At 38.3% G+C, this 26,920-nt stretch overlaps 1 protein-coding gene across 2 annotated transcripts in view; it reads left to right on the top strand.

The window, feature by feature from the left end:
- The first annotated feature begins 3,348 nt into the window (after window positions 1-3,348).
- The window catches only part of UHRF2 (ubiquitin like with PHD and ring finger domains 2), an 88,193-nt gene continuing 64,621 nt past the window's right edge, over window positions 3,349-26,920 (top strand). The window contains exons 1-3 of one of the 2 annotated variants that reach the window (XM_027615527.1): window positions 3,349-3,827; window positions 9,509-9,742; window positions 21,988-22,247. In XM_027615527.1, the coding sequence (XP_027471328.1) occupies window positions 3,675-3,827; window positions 9,509-9,742; window positions 21,988-22,247 (647 nt within the window). In that variant the 5' untranslated portion in view covers window positions 3,349-3,674. The remainder of the gene's footprint in view (window positions 3,828-9,508; window positions 9,743-21,987; window positions 22,248-26,920) is intronic. The other variant, XM_027615526.1, reaches the window with a different exon arrangement.

The raw sequence follows: 26,920 nt of genomic DNA, 5'->3' as shown, positions 1-26,920 counted from the left end.
ATATACTGACCTCATTCTTTTAGTTTTCTATTTGTACTTCCTTCCCAGTGCCCAGATTCAACTAGAAGCCTGAGAGCACTGATTCCATTGATGTATTCCTTGCCCTTGGACTCTAGGACAGCAAGCATGTAGAGTGGCTCTAGTGGAGAAAAAGGAAGACCACCAAGAGAGAATTTCTGATGAAATGGTGATAATCGTAGCTTCAGAGAGCAAATTGAAATTCTCTTTTTTAATATACATGAAAGTTGTTGACTTTGGGACATTAGGTGAGAAAACGAGATATTCTGTGGTATGAGGAGTCTAGAAAATTAGCTCAAAAATCAATCTTTTTCTGTTTTGCCTGTTTTGACTTGAACAAATTTTGAGTCATGACTGATGGCATAAATTTTAGTATTTGCTTTTTAGCTACATAAATAATTCCTCTTTTCTTTGCCTGTTCACATCCAAGTTGTTTCAGCTACTCATGTGATAACGAAGCATGTTATGTCAGAACTGTCTGATATTTTGGTTTTTGTCAGAGAACTTCTATCTTGCTTTTTCAACTGGGCAACTTCCTAAGTAGGCAAAAGCATGTAGGGAAAGAGGGGAAACCTTAGTTACAATAGGTACTGTGTGGAGAAACACAGAAGGGTGTATTTTGTTACATACAGAATCACTATTTGCAATTACTTATTTATATCCTAAGTAAGTTACTACACTCATAAGCTTATGTTTCAAGAGGTAATTAATTTGGTCTACACAGGACAAATATATCTTTTCTGGGTCGCACACCTCTAAGTCCTGTCCTACCAACCCTTTGGGATCTATATTGATTAGATTAACACAAATCCTACACAGTCCAAGTAGATACCAATTTTGACAGCTTTCCCCCAAAAAATTCTCTACCACATTAACAAGGATAAATCCCCTCATGGGGGTGAGTACAGAAAGTCTTGAGTAGTTCCTCTTTCAGAACTTTTCTACTTCCCTTCAAAACTTTGGACTTATATTTCCAACGGTCAGTTATACATCTCCGTCTAGTTCAGTTAAGAGCATCCATTTTTCTCCCAAACTAGAAACCCAGGAATTAGTCTCAGGATTTCACATTTCCACATCCCTCATATTCACACATCTTACAAGTCTGGTGGGCTTGATTTTCTAGAATATTCTGGAATCTGCTCTTCTCTTACCCACTGCCACAAAATTTCACTGAAATTGACACAATTGCCTCTTCACTAAACTTTCTGACTGGTCCCTTAATTTTTTCCTAAGGCATCCTTCAAATTCCTTCTGTTATCTTTCCAAATGCATATTTAATGCATCAGTGGACTCCTTAAAATTTTAGTTTCTCCCTGGGGCCTACAAAATCTACTGCTTTGAATGCTAATCTTGACACTCTGCCCTTCTTTATCTAGTAAAACTTTTTCTGATACGCAATCTCTTCTGACCTATAAAAATGCAAAACTTCTGTGTGTAAGCATTCTCTTCTCTTTAGGCATTCTCTGCTTATCTAAATCCACAAAAATAATTTATTGTGTCCTACTAAGGGATGGGCGCTATGCTAAACACTATACATTCATTAAATGTTATAAACACCATTTTACACTGAGGAAATTAAAACAAATAATTGGTCCAAGATCACATTTGAAGTAAACATCAAAACTGGGATTATAATTCAGATCTATCTCAATCTATGAGTTAAACATTTAAAAATGCTGCCCCCATTACAATATACCATCTAACTTAGGTAAAGTTGTACCCCTCTCCTTACACTTCCAGATCATTCCAATCCTTCTTTCATTGCTAATTACTGTTTAAACTGACAACAAACTACTTAGTACTAAATAATTCTTTAGTATTTTCAACTTTTCTAAATCTTACCTGAACTAGGTTGTAAATTCTCTGTATGCAGGGAATGAAAGAAACCCTTAACATGTCTTCACAAGGGTATAGCACGTTCTTATAATAGCAAATAGTTATTCCTTACTGGGGTAGGTTAGAAGTGTGCTTTACATGTCTCCATCATCTCATTTACACATGTAATGAGTATTCAATATTTGCTGTACTTAAATCAGGAGCAGATAAGATGAATTATATTTAGAAGATATAAGTGAATGTAAAATTTTCAGGAAGAGCAGAGACCCAAAATATGTGTAAGTATTCCATTTTTTCTGTCTCTTCCATGTTGGACCATCCTTTTTTTTATGTTACTTCTGGACTTCGCCAGACTTGTAATTATTTGAATCGGTTGTTACAACATTGCTGCTCTACCTTTATGGTAATAATTAGCAGCAGTCTGAATATTCAAGTTATGGATTATGGCAAGTATAAAGTCCAAATTTTGTTATATATATTATTTTATAGCTATATCCCTCTATATAGCTCTACTTTCATATGTTCGCTTCCTTCTTATGAAGATATTTTCATTTTAAATAAACCCACTGTTAGGTAATCCCGCATTGGGCCTATTTCTCAGAATTTATTCCTGGTAGGATCTTTGGAGTTTTTTCTTCTGAGTTGTGTAGTTCTGCATCCGTTATAAGTGTTTTCCATGACCCTTCAATTCCTTAGGACAAAGGCGCACTAACAAGGAAGGTCCACAAGCAGAAACGCCCGATTCTGACGAGCGGCCCTCCAGGTGGCAACACCAAAACCTCTGTGGCCAAAGGTCTAGGCCTGAGCGCGTTGGATCAGAGAGGGTTGATACCAGCGGGACCAGCGGCCTGCGACCTGAAGCCTCCACCTTGACCCAGCCGCGGGAAACCACAGGAAGCAGGTTTCCGCGCGAAGACAGTATTCGGGCTCGGCGGGAAATTCGGGCCCAGTAGGAAGTTCGCGAAGCATTGGGGTCCTGGGTCCTTTCCGGGGCGGCGGGCCCCGCCAAGCCGCGGGGCGGGTCGTGTTCGGCTGGGCGCGGTGGAGCGGGCTCACTTCCTTAGGTGCTGTCTCAGAAATTTAGGCCGCGCCCGCCCGCACCCCCATTTTCATGATCACACAAGTGCACGTCAGAGTTGCTTTTTTTGGATGTGTTTTTGAGACCACAGAAACCGTATCCGCTTAGGCCTGAGGAATCGCTAGCCCCCAGGGTCCCAAAACCAAGACTAAAACGGGAACCCCTTCAGTTTATTGCAACCGCGCGAAACCCGAAGACTAGAGGGCGTTTCCAGGGCCCAGGTGCAGGAGAAGCGGCAAGTAACGGCTCTCCGCGGCCCCGCCCCTCCACCCCGCCCTCCCCGCCCCCGCCCATTTTAGTTCTCTCGGGTCTGTAGCCTTCTCCTCCGCGCCTCCCCACCCCCGCTGCTTCCTCTTTAAGGCGGAGCCGGCGGTCGATCTCGCGAGATCCGGGTTGGCGCCGTGACCTCCATGTGGGAGCTAGAGCTCTATAAGTAAACACTCCGCGCGGCGCAGAGAAGGCTTCTTCCTACTTGTGAGGTGGGGGTTTGCGGTAGCGGCGGCCCCTGCAACTGGTTCCGGTTTCCTTTCCTTCTCAGCCCGGCTGGGCAGGCGCGCGAGTTCGGAGTCGCCGCCGCCTGTGGGGTCCCGGCGTCTGGTCGGTTTCCCTCATTTGTGTGAGCGCTCGCCCGCCGCCCGCGGAGAGCCGGAGCGGCTGGGGAAGCGGGCCGGGCCGGGCGGGGCGCGGCGTCCGGAACGCAGGGGGAGACAAAGCCGGGCCAGCCCCCTCTCCCGGCGCCAAGATGTGGATTCAGGTTCGCACCATCGACGGCTCCCAGACGCGCACCATTGAGGACGTGTCTCGCAAAGCCACAATTGAGGAGCTGCGCGAGCGGGTGTGGGCGCTGTTCGACGTGCGGCCCGAGTGCCAGCGCCTCTTCTACCGGGGCAAGCAGGTGAGGCGAGCCCACGGCACACTTCGGGAAGCCGGGAGAGAGGGCTGCAGGGCGCCACCAGAACGCGTAGGTTTGGTGGGCCCGAGAGCTTGGTGCGCCGCGCGCATAGAGAGCACCTGGCTCCACTTCGGGTGGGCAGCCCGCGAGTGCAGGCCCAGGCCCCACCGAGGGGGCGCAGCGGGGTTCTTACGAGCCCCAAAGTGCAGGTGCGCCTGGCAGGGTCAGAGGCGGAGGCACCCAGAGCGCAGAGACCTCAGCCCCCTTTCTCAGCCGGTCAGTAGCATCTGGCACAGCCCGCCGGAGCGCCTGGGTTCCCTAGCTTCCCGCGCTCTGCGGGGTCGGCGCCCCTGGAGGCGGGGAGGGCAGCAGGCTCTGGCGGCCATGCCAGAGTGCTGGTGGGGAGGGCCGATGGCTCCGGCTCCCGGCCCTGCTGACCCGGCTAACGGCTCGCATTGCTTCCGTGGCTCCTCTCCGCTCCCGCCTCCCAAATAGGAGGAGGGAAACTTAGAACTCGCTTCCTCTTAGGCTCAAGAACCCTAGGCTGACTTCACTGTGAAGGGATTTGAACACACTGAAGATTCGAAGGGTTTCCAAAACTTCTGGCTCCTCTTCTGGAATTGGAATCTGTCTTGAAGATTAGAGACTTGGGCTGAAGGAGCGAGCTATTGATGTAATTGGGGATCGGGTTTAAACTCCCAGGTATAGGCAAGAAAGGGGGATTATTCCCAGAATGGAAAGGAGTATGAAAGACTGTTTTGCTCTTTTTGCTTCTCACCTTCCGATGTAGTCCCCCTCACACAAGCTTTTAAAACAGCAACTGGACCATAGCCAGCGTTACATACTTGAAGGCTGAAAGTGGTTTGGCAATGAGGGTGTCTGTGGGTGTCTCTGGTAGTTGTATGGTATGGCCATGCTCTGGCCCATTGAAGATTTTTCTTACCCGAGAAATCTATACCTAGAGACCCAAGCCTACCCAATTTTGCCACCCCCCCCCACTAAAAAGGTGGCATTGTCCAGTTGGATAGACCACAGTTTGGCTTCAGTTCTGTGGTTTGGAATAAATGTAGCTCTTTGATTTGGTGGAAGTAGCGTTTTCCTGTAGCCACAAAGGATTTGAAAGGAATATTTTTCTTCTCTTCATAAGCTTAGTTTCAAAAACTGCCCAGAAATGTCAGGGTAAGGAGATTATACTCTGAAAAAGAGCCAGGGTTTATTTTAACTTGTTTTTAAATAAGTGATAGCATCTTTGATAGGTGTTTGAAGCTGTTTTATATTGATCCTTTACTGTTTGACTTGTAAAAACAGATGTTCAATTATACTGTAAACTTTGCTTTTGAAATCATGTGTTAAACACTACCTGATTTATATTGCTATACCTCCAATGACTGATACCTTTTTTTTTATCTTTTGGTCAAAGATAAAAATTATGTAATCAGGTCTTCTGAATTTTATTTCTTAGCTAGGGATAAAAGAGTACATGAATTGCTGGGATACTTTGGTGACTTCACAAGTGATAGAAATGAAGCATGAGAATGTGTTCCTGGGAAACACTCCTAAAGTCTAATTATCAAATATACTAAAAGAAAACATGGCATCTGGCTGTCTTGACGAAAAAGTAGAAATTGAGTTAGATTCGGGTCAACAAAGTAGACTTCCAGTAAACCAGGAAACTCATTCCGGGTTTAGAGAAAAACTGTTGAGGATAATTACCCTTTTGTACCTCTTCCCCCAGGAGAGTTGGTAACTCACTACTTTGATTTCTTCACCTCAATGATAAACCAGTAGGGATAGAGAATGGACCTTTGGTGCCCCATTGAGTTGAAGACAGAAGGAAGACACTGCTTCAGCTGTGTATACTTATTTGTGAGCTGAGGAGTAGCCATGGCAGTGATTATTCCCTCCGTTCTCTCTTACTCTTTGGAGTTCACAGTCCATGAACAGAGTAGTAGATCTATAAGCGACAACTACTGGATTGGCATCACAGGGCTGCCCCTAGCCTATAAAATGCCTTTGTGCTTATTTGAAAAAGGCACCCCTTTACTGCTATATTGTGAAAAATGTCATAAAAACAAATTTACAGTATCTGTGATGTAAATGGTACCCTTTACCCCTTATTCCCCACTCCTTTTATGTTAGGTTTGCTGCTTTTAGTCTTTGGTATATATCAGAATCACTTGTGGATATTTATTATAGGTACTCAGCCCACCCCAGAGTTGCAAGTAGTTGAATTTAACAAGACCCCACGGGAGATTCTGGTGGCCACCAGAGTTTGCAAATGGATGTTGAAGAATGTCAGTTTCCTAATTTCTTACTATTCAAAGTATGGTTCCTGAATCAGCAGGACCTGCAGCATTAGCTTCACCTGGGAGCCTCACACCTATTGAAGTAGAATCTGTATTTTTAACAAAGTCCCCAGGTGATCTCAGCAAATTAAATTTGAAAAGCGGAGTAATTGTGTAATTGACTCCACTTTTGAGGGTCCAAATAGAGGGCAGCAATTCAAGGCTATATAAGTTCTGGTTAGAGTAGGGTAACCTTACTTGGATATTACTCTGGGAGGTTTAGCCTGCGTCCTGGGGATTAGGTCTTTAAGGAGGAGTTATGTTGATGGATCTCTAAATATTTTGAGAATCCAGAGCTTTTTCTGCTTTGAAAGGATTCTATCACTTCCTCTCATTCTTTTGTTTATACCACTGTAGGTGGGACATGAACCAGAGCTGAAGGAAAACTTAGTAGTACCCTTTTGGCCCTGGACTCTATTTTTACACGGAACACAAAGTAAAAGCATTTGCCTATTCAAAGGGGAGAGAGAATGTGTGTGTCGTATCTATATCATATAGATGACGTGAAAGATACATGAAAATTGTTAAGGGATGCAGGTCCAGGGCATTAAGTTATTGGTAACCCCTTGGGAATTACTTCTCCCACGGCCTTCTCAGCCATTGCCAGTTGGTGTTTGCTTCCTAGTTTTACTTTGCATTGCTGTTGCAATTATTGCTGTTACCTGGGGGAATTTCTTCAACCCAATACAGATGCAGGACTGAAGCCTGGCAAAAAACACTCTAGGGCCATTCTTGCCCCTCTAGTATTTTAAATACTGTGCTCCCATCTTCTAGGATGGCAGTTCCCAAACATTTTCAGCTGTGAGACATCAATGGACTATAGTTACATGCCTGAAACTCATGGGTGTTTGTGATTTCTAAGTGACTCAGTCCCTTTTCCACTTGAGGTACAATATAAGTGACAATTATTTCCAGTCTGTACTTTCATTAAATTTGGGTGAACTTCACTACTTTTCAAGTAACAGTTCATTCCAACATTCTTCACAAAAGCCTAGCTGGGTGGAAGTTATTATGCAGTGGATAGTATCACTATTTTAGGAAAACTGGAAGAATACCTATGAATTAGGGAGGAAGTAGATAATCTGGGTAAAAGTGGCTGTCCTAGCAAGCATGAATAATTGAAGGAAAAGTTACATGTTAGTGTGGGCCTAACTTCTAGGATAGGGCCTCATGCCTAGGTATGCTTAGTGTTTTCCTAACTTAAGACATTGCTCTTCCTTTCAAACCAAATACCATTTGAAGCAGCTTATATTATTTTGACCAATCACTTAGTAGAAACTTGTCAGAGGAATTGAGTGTAAGAATGTCCCCGCTGTCCCTCTGACTCTTGTGCCTCAGATTTTAAAGGAAAATTGTGGAAGCACTTCGACTTTCCGATTATTTTACCACTTTAACAGCTTTCTTCATTTTGGGAAATGTCCTTCCAGTTAATTTGCATATTGTATTACTGGGCTTTTTGTTTGTTTTGCATGTTCTATACTGTTAAGAGTTTTTTATCTTCTACTTAGACACTCATAATGTGCAACAGTTGCGTGTTTAATCAAGTTGTACTTTTTCAACAGTTCCAGAACTAGTATGGGCTTACCTTTTTGGGGGAAAGGGGTATTGGAGAATGTCAAAATGAAGGTGTGAATGTATAGGGGTTTTTTGTTGGTTTTTTTTTTTTTGGTCCTTGAATTTTTTTCCAGGAGTTCAGGATGAGGTAGGAGTTGTGTTTTTGTTTTGTTTTGTTTTTTTAATAAGGTAAGCAATATTAAAAGCTAATCCCTATAAGGGCTTATCTGCTTATTGATTTGGGAAACTCCTTAGGCTTATTTGGAATAAGCATGTAAACCAACCTGTGAGATACTGTCTAATTTCCCCATGGGAAATTTGTGAATTGTTTGATCCCTTATTGTAGTTAAAATTGTGAATATAATGTGTAGGATTTTGCTAGATGTGTTTGGGACCACTTGAATTAAAATTATTTATCTAGCATATTAGTTTATCATTTAAGGACAAACTCATTCTTCCTTTTGGTAGACTTTGGAAATATGGTCTACCTGTGTTAGGGAATTGAGAATGAGGACAGGTATTATATACAAAGGGGGCGAAATGAATAGTGATTAAACTGGTAATGTTTCTGGGGAAATGATAGTTTTGATTTTCATGGAATTTGGTTTTCTTTTTCTTTTTTTTAAAGATTTTATTTGAGAGAAAGAATGAGACAGAGCATGAGAGGGGGGAGGGTCAGAGAGAATTTGGTTTTCTTACTGTATTATGGTAAAATGGCCAACTGAATTTTATAAAGAAACAAAATGGAGACTATTAGTTTTCAAGGGTTTCTGTAACAAAGCCACCAAAACCTAGGTGGCTTAAAACACTAGAAATTTATTGTCTCCTGTTTCCAGAGGCTGTGAGTCTGAATTAAAAGTATCAGCAGGGCCATGTTCTCTCTGATGGTTCTAATAGAAAATTCTTCCTTGTTTCTTTCAGCTTCTAGTGTTGCTAGCAATCCTTTGTAAATTCCTTGGTTTGTAGATACATTCCTCTAGTCACCTGGCTGCCTTTACATCTTCTCTGGTCCAAATTTACACCTCCCATAAACCACTGTCAAATACAGTGTAGTTTAGGGCCCACCCAATATGACCTAATTTTAACTTGATTACTGCTGTAAAGACCCTATTTCCAGATACTCACATACAGATATTTGGGATTAGGACTTTAATATAATGGGGAGAAGGGGTTGTCACTATTTAATCCATTGCAGAGACCTTGCCAAAATATGGGTAAGTTGCAAGATAATTTATTCATTTGTTCATCCTGGAAGGCTTTTCATGGTACAACTTGACAGCCTTTACAAATGGATAGAGAACTTTAGGCAAGTGGAATAGAATGAACAAGACTTGTAATTCCTGCTTTAATTTTTTTCTGCTTGATTTTTTAAAAAAACTGACGGTGCTTCAGAAACACAAAATTGTTAAATGTCTTTATGAACACAAGGTCAAAATTCACCTTTCTTGCAGTGGATTGAGGTACTGTTAATTTAAATAAAACTTGGTGAGAAACCTAGGGTTTTTCTGCCTACATGTTGAAGTCACGTAAGCAATGATACATTTTTGGTTTCAGTGGCTATCTGTGTTCCTGATAGCTAATATGGAATGATTCTCCACAATTTATTGAGGTCCTCAGATGCTGCTGCCATCAGAGGCCATTAGGTAGTAGGAATTGGTTTTAGGATCACTAAATTGCATTGCTATGAATTTTAATAATTTGGCTAGGACATTTGGGTGACTAAAGATGTGGAAAGATCAAGTTTTGAGAGAAGCATTTTAATCTTTTTTTATCCTTTTTTTCCAGTTGGAAAATGGATATACTTTATTTGACTATGATGTTGGACTGAATGACATAATTCAGCTACTAGTTCGCCCAGACCCTGATCTTCCTAGCACATCTAAACAGATTGATGTACAGGCCAAACCCTGTTCTAATAGCCCACCTAAAGTAAAGAAAACCCCAAGGGTGGGACCTTCTAGTCAGCCGTCTACATCAACTTGTGATTTTCTTATTGATCCTGGCATTGGGCTGTATAAGGTATGTTGTCTTCTTTAGACTTGATAGTTGTGAAAATAGAGATGTCTGTTCTCTTTAGGATGTTGCAAATAAGTGAAGATTGATTGTCATTTGAAAGTAAAGACTGAGCTGTTGATACTTTAACTTCTAAAAGTCTTTGAAAATTGTGCAATATGTAGATAAATGTATAAAACTTGTACGTACAACCTAAAAAATATAAAGGAAAAACCTGTGTGATTCCACTGAGGATAAGTAGAATAATGCCAATTCCTTTTTAAAGCCACTACCAGAACATTCTCTCCCTTTCTCCTTAAGGGGTAAACTACTTATTCTATTCTGATCTTTTTTGTTTTAGTGTTACGACTTTTGTTATCTCTAAAAAATGTGTTTTTTGCCTATATTTGAAGCTTATGTAACAGAATTCTCCTTTTTCTCAGCTTTGATTCTCATTAACATGCCATAATATATTTAATCAATGATTAATAGATAAATTTGGGCTTTTCCTACTTTCACCTTTTTGAACCTTCTTTGTGTGTCCTGGTTCACTGTTCTAGAATTTCTTTAGGAATTGTTACCTAGAAATGGAAGTGCTGGTTCACTCACAGGATACTGCCAGATTGCTCTCCACTTACGTTCTGTTGGTCTGCTTGTGTGCATACACACTATGCTTGCTATTCTAAGTACTGTAGCCTAGTAGACTTACCTCCCTATCCCACATCTCCCAAATCTCTTCATATTTAAGGGTGTCTTGGTGTTTGGCTTTTAACACTTGCATGTAAAAATTTTAGAATTAGCTTGTTAGACTCTACAGATAAGTAATAGAGGATTTGTTGGGGATTGTCTATAGAATAGCTTGGAGAATTGACAACTTTACAAATGTTGAGTCCTTCATTCATGGACATGATAGATGTCTCCACTAAGATCTTTTATCGCTTTATCAGTTTTCTCTACATATCTTATTTCTAGTGGCTGCGTTTTTAATGCTATTATAAATGGTTATCTTTTAAAATTGTGATTTGTTTGCCTACATATAGAAATGCAATTGGTAGGTATGAGGGTCAATAAATATATCAACTTTTTCAAATTCTAATAAATTTTGTAGAAAAATTGACAGTTTTGTTTCATCCTTTCCTATCCTTAAAACTGTTTTTTTCCTTAACTCTTGTTGGGACAAATTGGGACCAAGACTCAATTTTTCAGAGGATTTTTAAGGCTAAAAATTAAAAATTAGTAGCTGAGGTAAATTATTTAAGAAAATGCAAATAGGGATAATTTTTGATCTCAGGAAAAATGGAAACATCCATATGTATAGAATCAAGAAAACTGGCCAAGAGCTATATGTCAAAAGTACCTGGCCTAGATGGCTACCCTGATGAATTACCTTAAACCTCTAAAGAATAGATAATTATCTAAATTGACCCACAATTAAAAAAAAATCTTCCCATTGTTTTTTAAATTTAATATAACACTGATCCTAAAATATAGCAAAAAGCACCCCAGTATCACTACATATTGATGTAAAACTAAAGTTATATTTAACAAATAAAATTATGACTATGTGTTAAAGAACAGAATACCTTGACCAAGGATGGTTTGTCAAGAAGTGGGATAGTTCATTAGTATATAACTTTTATCATTTGCCTTCTAAAATTCAGGTTTACAGCTTTATAATTCGATACACTACAAGGTGATCACCACCATAAGTCTAGTTACCATCCATTACCAGACAGTCAACCGCCTTCACCCATTTTACCCAACCCCCAATATAGTAATATTAATATAATTCATCATAGTAATAAGCCAAAAAATCCAAATGATCTAATCTAAAAAGATCCATTTCTGATTTTTTAAAAAATGCTTTGTAAGTGGAACAGATGGAATAAGATGAATATTTTAAACCATACCAGCATCATGCTTATTGGTGGGGAAAAGCCAGAAGCATTCCCATTAAAGACAGGAGCCAGACAGGGAAGCCAGTTAATGCTGTTACTTAACATCTTTCTACATGATGGAGATAGGCAGGAGAACAACAAAGTGTAAATACTGGAGAAGGCAAAGTTATTTATGGATATTTGCAAAGTCTAAGAAGATAAACATTAGAGCATTATGAGCAATCAGTAAGATAGTTCTTTAAATACTAATAGCTTTCCTTGCTACAATCATTTAGTAAAAGAAAAAAATTTATGATAAAAATGTAAAGTTTGGGAATAAATTTACATGATACGGGCAAGACTTATATCACCTAAAACAATGCTTTTTATGTAGTCAAAATTTAGAATTTTTCAAGATTTGAGATCGGAGCAAGCATAAGTGGGGAGTGGGGGACAGAGGGAGAGGGAGAAGCAGGCTCCCCCCTGAGCAGGGAGCCCCACGTGGGGCTCCATCCCAGGACCCCAGGATAGTGACCTGAGCCAAAGGTAGACCTTTAACTGACTGAGTCACCCAGGTGCCCCAAAACTTAGAATTCTTAATATTGAATGCCCACTTTCCATATTGTCTACATCACCTGTTGATATCATCCCTCTGAATTAACCAGTATTTTCTATGTTGTTTTTTTTTTAAGATTTTATTTGAGAGTGTGTAAGCGTGGGTTGAGGGGCAGAGGGAGAAGTAGACTCACTGCTGAGCAGGGAGCCCTATGTGGGCCCCAGGACTCCAGGATCATGACCTGAGCCGAAGGCAGACACTTAACAGACTGAGCCACCCAGGTGCCCCTCTGTTGTTTTCTAAATAAACTTGTCTTAGAACAATTTTAGATTTATAGCATGATTGGGAAGATACTACAGTTTCCATATATTCCACACTGGTTTGCCCTGTTAACTAATATTTTACATTAATATGATACATTAGTTATAAATGAACCATATCTCCTTAGCTTTTATCTAAACATCCTTTTTCTATTCCAGAATCTCATCTAGGATACCACATTATATTTACATTAGTGCTATAGTAAATAGTTGTTCCTTTTGGCTGTACGGTTTTTCAGACTGACTTTGTTTTTGAAGACCTTGATAGTTTTGAGGAGTACTGGTCAGAAATATTGTAAAATACCCTTCTATTAGGATTTATCTTGTTTTCCTCATCATTAGACTGGATTTACGTATTTTTTTTTTTTTTTTGGAGGAAGACCACAGAGGTAAAGTGCTGTTTTTATCACATTCTATCTAGGATACAAACTACCAACATTCTATGGGTTAATTATACCTTAGGTTTTTACATCAGTAGTAACTTACTATACTGTTGATGTGAACCTTAATCACCTGGCTGATGAGGTAGCATTTGTCAAGTTTCTTCCCTGTGAGGTTACTCTTCCCCTACCCCTTTTTCATACTGTATTCTTTGAGATGAAGTCCCTATATGCAGCCCACACATAAGGAGATGGGTTAGTTACAAACCACTTCTTGAGGGTAGATTATCTACAAAATGTATTGGGAATTCTTGTACATGGGAGACTTGTCTCTTTTCCCCCATTTATTCATTCACATCAGTAGGGATATTTTCCCCCTGTGTCCCTTTGATATACCTCTGTTATTGTGGGGGTTTTTTGTGCTTTTGTTAAAGCACTTTCTTTCTGGCACTAGAAGATGCACGAGGCTCATCTTAGTTATTTCTTGCCCCGGTGCTGGAATCAACCCATTTCTTAAGGAGCCTTGATTCTTTGAATTGGAGAATGGTATTAGAAACCAAGATCTAGGGTCTAGGTATGTTCCTTGCTACTAGAGCATCATTGCTTTTAGGGCCCTCAGCTGACAGACTAAGGAGTGTGTGTGTGTGTGTGTGTGTGTGTGTGTGTGTGTGTGTGTGTGTGTACACATTTATATAGGAATTCCTGTATATCCATGTATCTATAAGTGTATAGCCATCTGTATGTTAAGTTTACATTTTAACTTTTTGGTTAAGGGCAATAGTTCAGAAGCTGCTACTTTTCACTTAATGTTTTGGGCAGTGAAGGCATGCATTTGTTTTCAAAGAGGGCCAGTTTACATATGTATCTGCAGGTCTGAGCTTAAGCAGTTCTAGTCAATTTAAATTCTTCCTGTTTAACAGGGATGCCTAGGTGGCTCAGTCAGTTAAGCAGTCTGACTTTTGGTTTCATCTCAGAGTCATGGTCTCACGCCTTGCATTGGGTTCTGCACTCATCGCAGAATCTACATGAGATTCTCTCCCTCTCCCCCAACCCCCTCTCGTCAGCTTGTGAGTGCTTTCTCTCTCTCACATCCATAAAAAAAAAAATTCTGTTGAGCATATTTCTCAGTACCCTGCCATGTCTCCAACCTAATGCAAAAAGGCATGATAAACTACTTTTCTCAGCAGATCTGTGCTTTTTCTCAGTGTTAGTACTTTGACTATCAACTACTTCTAGTACCTAACTTTTTTTTTTAAATGTTTGTTTTTGTTTTTTAAAAGACTGTATTTGAGAGTGAGAGAGAGCATGCATGAGCCAAGGGGAGGGGCAGAGGGGGAAGCCGACTCACTGTTGAGCAGGGAGCTTGACACAAGGCTTGATCCCAGGACCTGTGCATCACAACCTGAACCAAAGGCAGATGCTTAACCGACTGTGTCACCCAGGTGCTCCTGTTTTTCTTTTTAAAGAGGATTTTATTTATAGGACACAGTGTTTTTTGTTGTTGTTGGGCTGTTTTGTTTTTTTAAAGTAGGCTCCATGCCCAGCATGGAGCTCAGCAGGCCTGAACTCACTACCCTGGGATCAAAACCCAAGCTGAGATCAAGAGTCGGGAGCTTAACCGACTGAGCCACTCAGGTACCCCTGTTTTATTTTGTTTTTCAAGTAAGCTCTACACCCAGTGTGGGGCTTTAACTCACAACCCCAAAATCAAGAGTCACATGCTTTACTGACTTGTTGGCCAGTCACCTCTCTGATACCTCACTTTTTAAAAAACCCTTATATCTGCTATTAATATATAGCATAGAGGTTAAGAAATTTAGCTTTGTCATCAGACTTGCTTTCAAATTCCAATCCACTTCTTCCCATTTGTACAAATGTATTAAGTTTTATATTGTCTTCCTTTCCTCATTTAGAAACACACATGAAATCTGGAACTTAAACTCTCAGAAGGCTATACTGTTTGTAATGTTTAATCAGAGATGCATTTAACCTGTTAGTTGAAGAGGCTAATAGATTTATTTGCTCTTTTTGGTGAAGCTCAGTAATGGGCATAGGTATTTGAAATTTCACTGATTTTTATTTATTTTTTGAGAGAGCACGTGTGCGAGTGCACAGAGGGGGAGAGAGGGAGAAGCACACTCCCCGCTGAGCAGGAAGCCCAACGCAGGGCTCAATCCCAGGACTCTGAGATCATGACCTGAGCCAAAGGCAGACGCTTAACCAACTGAGCCACCCAGGTGCCCCTGGTTTTTTTGTTTGTTTGTTTTTTTAAACATAGAAGTGCTTATTTCTGGATAATTCATCCATTGGATGAATATTTGGTTATCTCATATATATTTGTACTAGATAATAGAGATGGAAGGATAAACAAATGTTATAGCCCCCTGCTTTCACAGAATCTTACTAGCTATTAAAACTTAACCTTTGGCAAACCTGAAAACACTCAGAAGCTGCTACTTTAAGTTGATTTGTTGTGAATATTTTCCTTTGAGCAAGTCTATGAATAGTATATCAAAATTTAATTTGTTCCTAGATCACTAAAATTGGGAAGTTTTTTTTTTTTTTTGCCTTTATCTTGAATTCCTGCTTATGTCACTTATGCTTTTAAAGATTTTCCTCTTATAGACATAGGACTTTCTATAATTAAAATTGCTTTATGGATGAGCAAACAGATTTGGGGCTTTTCCTTTTGCCTAAAATTTTCCTTGGACCTCATGTAAGTGGATACAAAAAGTGAATTTTCAAGTCAGTATTTCTCAAAACTGGCATAGGTAAATATTTAAACATTTAAAAATGTTTTTTTAACATTTTTATTTTTTAAATTTTTTATTTTAATTTAATTTTTATTTTTAATTTAATTTTTTAAATAATTTATTTTTCCTATTAAAAAACAATTTTAAACTGAAGTACTTGTCCACCATCATTCTTGTTTTGCCCTATTTGATGTCTGAAACTGACCAAATGTTGCTCAGTTATCTTTTCATATGTTGTAAGAAACTAGATATATCATTATCACACTCGGAGAGTCTGTGGAAGATTGTGCAAAGTCTGGGTACATCCGTTTCCATGGTCTCTGGGAGGTAATTTTCTCAAACAAGGTGGACTTTTGATATCTAAATAGAGTTTAATTCTGGTCTTTGGATGTGGAAGCTTTGAATGACGCACAATAGATCCTACTGTTGAAATATTGTCATCTTGGTCTAAACTTTAGAAGGAGGATAATAAGGCTTTAGAGTTTAGATGAGTTAATTTTTTTGGTTAAACTTTTTACATATATTCTGATCATTATAGGAAATAAAAGAAAGGGGAAACATCTCAATTACTAAGTGGAAGTCATGGATATTTTAATATCTCCTATTTTGTAATACAGTGCAACTATGCTTCTTGATTTTGAACCCTTTTGATTATGAAACATAATAGACAATACAAAAAAGTAGAGCTTCGTGAAATAGGAAGTCAATGTCTGTAAATACCACCAAATTAGGAAACGCAAAGCAGTACCCCAGGAACTTCCCATGGGCCCCCTCTTGATTATTACTCCTCCTTCCCTAGTTATAACTAATACCCAAACTTTTTTTTTTTTTAAGATATTATTTATTTATTTATTTGACAGAGACACAGCGAGAGGGAACACAAGCCGGGGGAGTGGGAGAGGGGGAGAAGCAGGCTTCCCGCTGAGCAGTGAGCCTTATGCAGGGCTCGATCCCAGGACCTTGGGATCATGACCTGAGCTGAGGGCAGATGCTTAACGACTGAGCCACCCAGGCGCCCCAATACCCAAACCTTTAAGTAGTCATTTCTTCACTTTTTATTAACTTGATCCTATCATTACCCTTTAACAACCTCTTAATAATCTTTAATCTATGTGTGTATCCCTTATTTTCTTAACTTTATATAAATGGAACCACATTGTATTTTGATTTGTAAATTTTAGAAAAAACGTGATGAAATGAGAATCATGTTCAAAGTCAGAAATCTTAGCTTAGTTCCCACTTCTAGCTGTGTACATCTCCTGAGGACTGTATTTCCTTTTGTACCTCATTGGAAAATAAGGACTTTGTATTGTAGTTATTGAAGGAGGTAATATATATAACAGTAAATTGCTAATGTCTTTACTAAGACTGTGGTATTAAGACTATACTGAGATTTAATGAGTCTTAAAATTGTACATATTGATACTTAGTGAAGGAGACAGTTGTTTCATTTGTGCCTATGCTTGCTAGGTTGGCACATCATGTGGATTTAGTCAACTAATCTCTTAATACACAGCAAAGTATGTTATTTTATAAAGAAGCTGAGGCTGAGACAGGTTAAATAATTTGTTCAAGGTTATACCAAGTAGATGATAAACACAAACTTAAACCTAGGTTTTATCTGCAGAGCTGGTGTGGGGTTTTTAGTGGTGGTGGTGGGTGTGGGTGTGGGTGTTTTAACCTAAGTTAGGAGCTGGTTCTTAAATGAGAGAGCTGGTGTGTTTTAAATGGAACATAAAAAGTGCTTAGAGGTATATCTGATATAGTAAGTTCTCCATTATTTGTTGGTATTTCATTTTTTAATGATTTCTCCTTGCCTCCCATATTTTTTTTTAATTCACCTACTTGGATATGGAAGATTCTTCTCTAAATGTGGCTATATTTTTTATATGAATAAATCCAGCTCTTCAGCTAACATTTATGTGATTGGGTTTGTTTTTAACTCTGTCTCATAACTTCAGCTCAAACACTTCTCCCCCATTAATTTGTTTTCCTATATCTTTTATGATTTGACATCTTTGGGGGAGGTACTTGCTGGCTAGGGATAGACTACCTCTTTCTAGATAGAAAGAGACAGTAAACAACTTGTCTGTGAGTCCCCCTCCCCCCTGTGGTCGAAGGAGGGTTTTTATTTAAGAATTTAATTTATTTATTAAATATAGAGAGATTTAGATATTTCAGTTTTTTAAAGTTTTTATTTTACTTCCAGTATGGTTAATAGTTACATTAGCTTCAGGTGTGCAATAAGTCTGTTTCATGGTTTCTCTTTTTCTCTTTAAATTCCACATATGCATATGAGTGGAATCCTGTGGTATTTCTTTTCTCTAACTGGTTTATTGCACTTAGCATAATACACTCTAGCTCCATCCATCTTGTTGCAGATGGCAAGATTTCAGTCTTTTTTATGGCTGAATAATATTCCTGTGTGTGTACACACACACGTACCTCTCTCCAGTCATTTATCAATTACTGAGGAACACTTGGGCTGCTTCTATAATTTGTCTATTGTAAAGCTGCTATAAACAAAAGGGTGCATAAAACCTTTCAAATTAGTGTTTTTGTATTGTTCAGGTAAATATCCAGTAGTGTGAATACTTGATCATAGGGTAGTTCTGTTTTTATTCTTTTGAGGAAACTTGTACCGTTTTCCACAGTGGCTGCACCAGTTTGCATTCCCACCAACAGTGTAAGAGGGTTCCTTTTTCTCCACATCCTCACGAACACTTGGTGCTTCTTGTGGTTTTGATTTCAGCCATTCTGACAGGTGTGAGGTGGTGTCTCCTTGTAGTTTTGATTTGCATTTCCCTAATGATTAATGATGTTGAGCATCTTTTCATTGGTCTGTTGGCCATCCGTATGTCTTCTTTGCAGACATGTCTGTTCATGTTTTCTGCCCATTTTTTAACTGGATTATCAGGTTTTGGAATATTGTGTTGTATCAGTTCTTTATATATTTTGGATACTAATCCTTTATTGGATATGTCATTGCAAATATCTTCTCCCATTCAGTAGGTTGCCTTTGAGTTGTTTCCTTTGCTGTACAGAAACTTTTTATTTTGATGTAGTCCCAATAGTTTATTTTTGCTTTTGTTTCCCTTAGGAGGCAAATCTAGAAAGAGGTTGCAACAGCTGATGTCAACGACGTTACTGCGTGTGCTCTTCTCTAGGTTTTAATGGCTTCAGGTCTCACATTTATGTCCATTTTGAGTTTACTGTTGTGTGTGGTGAGAGAAAGTGGTCCATGTGGCTGTCCAGTTCTTCCAACACCATTTGTTGAGGAGACCATCTTTTTCCATTGGATATTTAATCCTCCTTTGTTGGGGATTATTTTACCATATAATTGTGGATTTATTTCTGGGCTTTCTCTTCTATTCCATTGATCTATGTGTCTGTTTTTGTGTCAGTACCATACTGTTTTAATTGCTGCCACTTTGTAGTAGAATTTTTTTTTTAAAGATTTTATTTATTTGACAGAGACAGTGAGAGAGGGAACACAAGCAGGGGAAGTGGGAGAGGGAGAAGCAGGCTTCCCAGGGAGCAGGGAGCCCTATGTGGGGCTTGATCCCAGGACCCTGGGATCATGACCTGAGCCGAAGGCAGACGCCTAACGACTGAGCCACCCAGGCACTCCATATTAGAATTTGAAATCTGGAATTGTGATAACTCCAGCTTTGTTTTTCTTTTTCAAGATTGTTTTGCCTGTTCGAGGTCTTTTGTGGTTCCATATAAATTTTAGGATTGTTTGTTCTAGCTCTGTGAAAAATGATGTTGGTATTTTGATAGGGATTATATTGAATGTGTAGATTGCCTTGGGTAGTATAGACATTTTAACAATATTCTTCCAATCCATGAGCATGGAATGTCTTCCCATTTCTTTGTGTCATCTTTAATTTCTTACATCAGAGTGTAATGGTTTTCAGAGTACAGGTCTTTTACCTTTTTGATTAAGTTTATTCCTAGTTAATTTATTGTTTTTGGTGCAGTTGTAAATGGGATTGTTTTAATTTTTCTGCTGCTTCATTATTAGTGTATAGAAATGCAAAAGATTTCTGTACACTGATTTTTGTATCTTGTGACTTTACTGTGAATTCATTTATTGTTTCTAACAGTTATTTGGTGGAGTCTTTCAGGTTTTCTATATATAGTATGTCATCTTCAAATAATGAGAGTTTTACTTCTTACCAGTTTGGATGCTTTTAAAAAAATTTTGTCTAAATTGCTGTGGCTAGAACTTTTAGTGCTAAGTTGAATAAAAGTGGCGAGAGTGGACATCCTTGTCTTGTTCCTGACCTTAGGGGAAAAGCTCTCAGTTTTTCACCATTAAGTAACATGTTAGCTGTGGGTTTTTCCATATAAGGTCTTTAATATGTTGAGATATGTTCCCTGTAGACCTACTTTACAGAGGGTTTTTTATCATAGCATATCATAACTTTTTATCAATTCAGTTTTTAATTTTCAACTGGATTGCCATGAAATCAAATTACCATGGCAGTATTCTGTTTCATGTTATTCATATAAGTTGAAGTATCCTCTTAACCATATTCAAAACCCAGGCTTTACAAAGGATCTTTAATCTCTTGCATGCATTTTGACCCATTCAAATTTGACCTAATTCAGTATGTCTGTGTAATGTGCAAAACCCTTTTTAATTTAGAAGCATTTTCTTCCACCCAGTTTATATGCATTGTCCTGAGTGGTTAACTAAATGGAGAATTTACAGTTATAAGTCTAAGGTTTTTACTCAATGCCCTACCTTTTATGAGATAATAAATTCTCTTAGGAATGTGCAATGGAGTATCTTCACATTGCTCTGTTTCTGTTAACCTCTTTCAGTATCAACTGTATGCTGCCTATTCCCTGCTATAATAATTGCATAGTGCTACATAAAACCTTACATTTTGATTTGTTATGAAAGAGTAATCTCAGTTTCTTCTCCGAAGTATGATCGACCTTAACATTGATTATTTTTTGTTTTAGCTAATGTTGCCTGTAAGAAAGTATGTCTTTAAATTTACCAGTGACTGTTAAGAAGAAAAGCACTTGTGTCCATTTAATGCATGGATTAATTTGAATATATACTGTGTTTCATCTCTGATTTTTATCTTTTAATACCTTATTTCATCACTTAACCTTTGAAGTTCCTATTTACTTATCTTGTCATCTTCTCATCAGGCTTCCTCATACAGTGGCAAGAACAGAAGCATCAAGGTCGATATCTGCAAATTCTAGCTTTACATTTCATTAGCTTTCACTTGGAGCAAGTTAACTGGTCAGAGCTTTTCATTTCTTATCTTGTAAAAGAGGAATTATTAAGCTTGTTAGAGTTAGACAAGCCTAAAAAGAGACTTGCATAATATATGAGTATTTAACTGAGTACAAACTCCACCCTGGCCCCAAACTATACCATCTTTCAGAATTCTGTTGGATACCTTAAGTGGTCTCTAAATACCCTCAGGAAGAACTTGGTTGATTAGATGATCATCTTGTATTAATGATGTCTTTTTTTTTTTTTTTCCTTTAAGGACTTTAAAAAAAATGAAGAAAAGCTGAAGGGGGAGGTCTCTTGGTTATTGCTCTTGAAAGAGCCTCACCTTTAGATCAATTTCTTCAGTTTTTTTTTTTTTAGGAGAGGTTTTTTGTTTTTTGTGTTTTATTTAACCAGCTTCCATATTGTAACTTACTTTGATACCCATGGTTCCTAATGCACTGTTTTCCTTTTGTTAGATTGCATATTTTAGTTCTGGATTATCCACTAGACTTGAATACGTCTATTTTGCATCTTACAGCTCTGTTCTCTTTATTTTCTACTTTGAGGTACTAAATAATGCATTTGCTAGTGACTTATTAACTGGTGATAGAACCTACCCCATTTTGTATAGCTGGGTTTGCTAGATTCTTCCCTTTATACATGAGTATAATTCCCCCATGTTCAAGTTTTTTTCTGATACTTAACTGTTTTCTGTTTGACTATAAGTTATCTCTAGGATTCTGAAGAAATTAATGAAGCAAATCAATAACAGCCACAATCCTGTGTCCCGGATTTTCACTAAGTGACATTCTTATTTAATGACTTGCTAAAACAACACTTTAGGTACATAAGAATGATATTTTTAAAAGTCTAATGTAGACCCAGGCAAAGAGTAAAGAAAATATCTATTTCGTTGAATGAAATGGGAAGGAAAGTTAATTTTCATAATAGTAAATAACAGATTTGACAGTATAATCCAAAAAGAATAGTTTTGATCTAATCTTTCTAATTACTTTAAACAGGAATAGCTGCAAATGTTGTTAACCATGATAACTCTCAAAATAACTTGAGTTATAGTATGGTTTTTGAAGCAATAGATGAAATTAAGCTTCATTAACTAATTTTAAACTTTTTTTAGGTAAATGAATTGGTGGATGCCAGAGATGTCGGCCTTGGTGCTTGGTTTGAAGCCCGTATACGTAGTGTTACTAGAGCTTCTGATGGACATTCACGTGGCAAAACTCCACTGAAGAATGGCAGTTCTTGTAAAAGGACTAATGGAAATGTAAATCATAATTCCAAAGAGAACACAAATAAATTGGACAGTGTACCCTCTACGTCTAATTCAGACTCTGTTGCTGCTGATGAAGACGTTATTTATCATATCGAGTATGATGAGTAAGTGCTCATGCTATTGAGGACTTCGTTCATATTTTTGTTTATAGAAGCAAAGCCTTCCATTTCAAGATTGTTTTCAATAGTCTTTCTGAAGAAATCTTTTAGGGGTCATATTCAGTCTGTTACCCTTTTAGTGGTTACTGTAACAAGGGCTTAATGCTCAGTCATCTCTGGCTCCTAAATGGTTTGTAGTTTTTCGTATCTTAATGCCTGGCTTAATTTAGTGTGTAAGGGTTTGTCTCTTCCTCTCTGATCTAGTTTTTGGTTTTTTGTTTTGAGTTTTTTGTTTGGTTTTGGTTTTGTTTTGGTATGTAATAACATGTAGAGTAGAGCTATTAGGATAAGGTTGAAATGTTTTTTAAATAGTTTATTGAGAAGATTAACATACACAGTTTACTCATTTAAAGGGTACAATTCACTGTTACTAGTGTATTCACAGGATTGTTCTTTACCACAAACCACTTTTAGAACATCTTTATCCCCTCCCCACAAAAAAACCCCATACCCAGCACTCCCCCCCAATAAAATGTTTTTAAATGTTCTTTTTTTATTTTTATTTTCTTTTAAGATTTTATTCATTTATTTGTCAGCACATGCCTGTGAGTGCACAAGCAGGGGGAGAGGCAGACAGAGGGAGAGGTAGGCTCCACACTGAGCAAGGAGCCCGACGCGGGACTCAATGCCAGGACCCTGGGATCATGACCTGAGCTGAAGGCAGATGCTTAATCGACTGAGCCACCTACGCATACTGTTTTTAAATGTTCTTATGAAAACAGTATTACGAATTTGCCTTGAGTACCAAGATTCTAAAATTGATTTTTTTTTTTTAAACCTGTTTTCAAAATTCTAGTATAAAAGTTACCATTGGGGCAGATTTAGTATTTATTCAACACACTAAATGAACTTGTCATCACTCGAGTGATAACCTTAATATGCATGGAAAATATTAGGCTACCAAATCTTTATCAAGTATAAGAGTTCAAGATCCTAAAATGGTTTTAATTCCCCCCCCCCCCCAATACAGTGGTGTGAAAGACTTTGGTGTTAACCTCGATTTCCAGGATGCCTAGAAAGGGGTCAGAGGTAGATCTCATTAGTCATTACGTTTCTGATACATCCTGTGGTTGTGGCTAACTTGCCAACGTTGCTTATTTCAAATGAGACTTCATACAATAAATAGAATATCATGTAACCAGCATGTTGAATGAATATTAAGATCTGGGATTGGCCAGGACTGGCAATGTTGGCAAATTGAGTCTGGGATAGAAAGGGATTAGAGTTGGTGTGTTGATAGCAATCCGTCTCTGAGTTTGTGAATGCTGTGACAGAGTATTGGGGACTGTAGCTATCTGTATATCTGCTATCAACAAGTAGAGTTCTCGATTTGCTTTGAGTTTTATTTCTTAGAGAATAGAAGAAAAGTTATTTGGCAAAAAATATTGTACAGAATGTCAGAGCAGAGAAATAGTGTAATCTTTAAACAGTAAGTGAACTAAGGCTTATTAAATTTTTAAGTTTTAGGCAACTATTGGTTTTGGAGTAAGACTTTCCAAGGATAGGCCTGAGTTTGGTGTAATGTTAGGGCACAAATCACTATACCTTAGCATTTATTTGGCTGTTTTTTTGTGGTTTTTTGTTTTTGTTTTTGGAAGGAGAAATTTGATTAGAATAAATGTTAGAGTCTAAATCCAACATGTATGAGAAGACTAAAATTATTTGTCCTAAATACTTTTGTGATAGAATTAAATGTTTCACTGCTGGCAACTTAAAGAAAGCTTAAGTGGTAGGTGAATGTCATTCACATCTTTAAAAAGAGAAAAAGACTATATAAAACAAAGTATAAAAATGGATGAGCTTTTGGATGAGTCTCAAGTAACAGAAGTCTGGTGTAGGCACCTAGAAAGAATCATGACCCAGTATGGATAACAAATCCTGTTAAAGTTTTATTCCTCATGGTTATTGGAAAGTAAGTTAAAAATATATTAAAGTGCCTGTTGATCTCAATAAGTTAATAAACAAGTTCTTGATTCCTTGGTTGGAGGATGTATGAGGAGTGCTGTTGGAGTGGGGTTTTTTTGTTTGTTTTTTTTTTTTGAGTAGTAAGCTCCAAGTGAGTCAATAGAATGTGGCTATTAAATAGTTATATTGTAAGGATGTTTTATCAAAAGATAGCTAGAATAAGGGTAATGTTACTGTTGTACTGACCTGATTATTCCCTACTTGGAATATTATTTTCCATCTCTCATGCTCTAAGAATACCAACAAGACAAGACCTGGTACATCTTCAGAGTAGAACCCACAATGTAAAATTATCATGAAAAGTAACTGAAAGAACTAAGTATTTAGCTTAAAAAGACATGGATCATTATAGCTTTCACATTTTAAAAGTTCTGTGTAGGAGAAATTCTTTACAACATAGATGGTAGATTTAGGATAACCTAAACTTCAAACCAGTCAAATCTCTAAAGAGAGAATGGTCTGCCCTGAACAGTGAGCAGTAAACAAGCATTGGCCATCTTCAGTCATATAGACTGGGAGATTTAGTAGAGATGTTACATTGCAAAGAGAACTTATAAAGTTTAAGTGATTAGATAAGTGACCCCTAACTTAGAATAATTTTTACTTCTGTGACAGAAGTTCTCAGTTTTTTTGGACTTATGCTTACTTAAATAGGCATTAAGTATTTATAGGCTACCATCCCATTCCGTTTTTGGTACTGATTAAGTGTTGTCATTTCCCTCGGTGAACTAACCTCATTTCTCTCCTGTTCGAGTAAATTGAAAGTAATCTGCTTAATTAATAATCATACCTCCAAACCTCTGAGTATAATGTAATTTGAGCAGGCTGTCACTTAGCCAGGGCAGAGAGGTATGTGTGACCAAGGAACCCCAAAAAGCCAAATAAAATCTAGTGGTAGACATGGTCCTAAAACATAAATGAAATTTGTTTTCCTAATCTTCATTTTTCCTTTCAAAAATGAAAGATTAAAACCTTGTAAATTCATAAACTTATTGAGATTTATCTGAAATATTTTAAGATTTAAGAGTTTTACTGTTTGTAAGGGTTTTTTTTTTTTTTTTTTTTTTAAGATTTATTTGAGAGAGCTCGTGCACTCACTAGCAGGGGGAGGAGCAGAGGGAGAGGGAGAAGCAGCCTCCTGGTTGAGCAGGGGGGCCCAACTCAGGGCTTGATCCCAGGACTCCGGGATCATGACCTGAACTGAAGGCAGACGCTTAACCGACTGAGCCGCCCAGGTGCCCCATAAAGGTCCCTTTTCTATAGATTCTTAGATGGACATATACTGAATTGTTGAAAGCTTCTAGTGAAGATCTTGTAGTTCATCAATCATAAGGCCTAGATTAGGCTTGTCAGCTTTATGATTCACACCTACTGTGAATAATACAAAGCAGACATGTGATGTTAACATCAAAGTGTCTGGTACAAAGTAGGTATTTGTGGGGGTTTTTTTTTTTTTTCTAATTGTTATTCTATACCACTTATCTGTTATCCTTGTCTTAGCAAGGGCTTTGTATTTTTAGAACTCAATGTAGTAAGTACTTGGGAGGAAAAGAGTTGGGAGTAGGAATATTAAAATTGTATGGCATAGCTTACAGCGATTTAGATTATGTTAAATCTTAGGTGCCAGACTCTGATATAACTTCTTACATGGATGCCCCTGTGATCTTTAGCATAACTACAGTGTTAGTTTCATTAACTCCCAAACGAAGATACCAAGGCTTAATTATGTAACTTGTCAAAGGTGACATCTATTAAATGCTCTGACTCCAGAGCCAAGAGTTAACCAATATGCACTATTGCCAGTCAGCCTAAACTTGGTACATGGGATTGATAGTAACCTCTGTTTCTGTTGTCTTCAAAGGTCAGCCATTTTGTATGACCTAAAGACTTACTTAGACTTTGCCTGGGATTTAAAACAGGCAGCATACATACAACTTCTGTTGAGTTTAACCCTGGGTATGTAAGCAACTGAGGCCACCATACTGAATTTAATCTCGACTCCTTATTTGGCTGCTTTATCAGTAGATAAGGGCTAAACATCTTACCCTGCTTTTGTATTAAGCAGTATCTGTTCGCAGTAGATTTGGTTTAGATTTAATTAACCAGACTAGTGGCTTTCAACCCTGGGTACACATAATTGTCTAGGACTTACCTTCAGAACTTATAGTATTCTTCTGAGGGACTCCCAGGCATTGGTGTTTACACAAGTTCCCCTGTGATTCTAACGTGCAGCTGTGGTCGAGAACAGCTGCCCTTAGGCTAGTGGTTCTCTGTATATTCCTTGGCCAGCAGCATCAGCATCACTTGTTAGAAATGTAAGTTTTTGGGCTCACTGCAGATGTAATGAATCAGTCCTGGAGTGGCCCACCAGTCTGTTTTATTTATTTATTTATTTATTTTTACCAGTCTGTTTTAATAAGTCCTCTGGGTGATTCTGCTGCACATTCATGTTTACAAACCACTCATTGATAACAGCTGATAAGGCTGGGCCAAAGGCAATTGACAGACACCTGCTACTAAAGAGCAATATGGGAAAAGGGGGTTCATAGACAGTTTGAGTAAATAGTTTATTAAAGGCCAAAGATGATATGTAATACCTGAGGAATCTGACTGTTCATCCTTATTTTGCACATGTCCAGGTGGTTTTTGGCTTG

The sequence above is a fragment of the Zalophus californianus genome, chromosome 13 (assembly GCF_009762305.2).
Source record: "Zalophus californianus isolate mZalCal1 chromosome 13, mZalCal1.pri.v2, whole genome shotgun sequence".
NCBI lineage: Eukaryota > Metazoa > Chordata > Mammalia > Carnivora > Otariidae > Zalophus > Zalophus californianus.
Note: the sequence above shows the minus strand (reverse complement) of the source record. Positions and strands in the feature narration are given on the sequence as shown.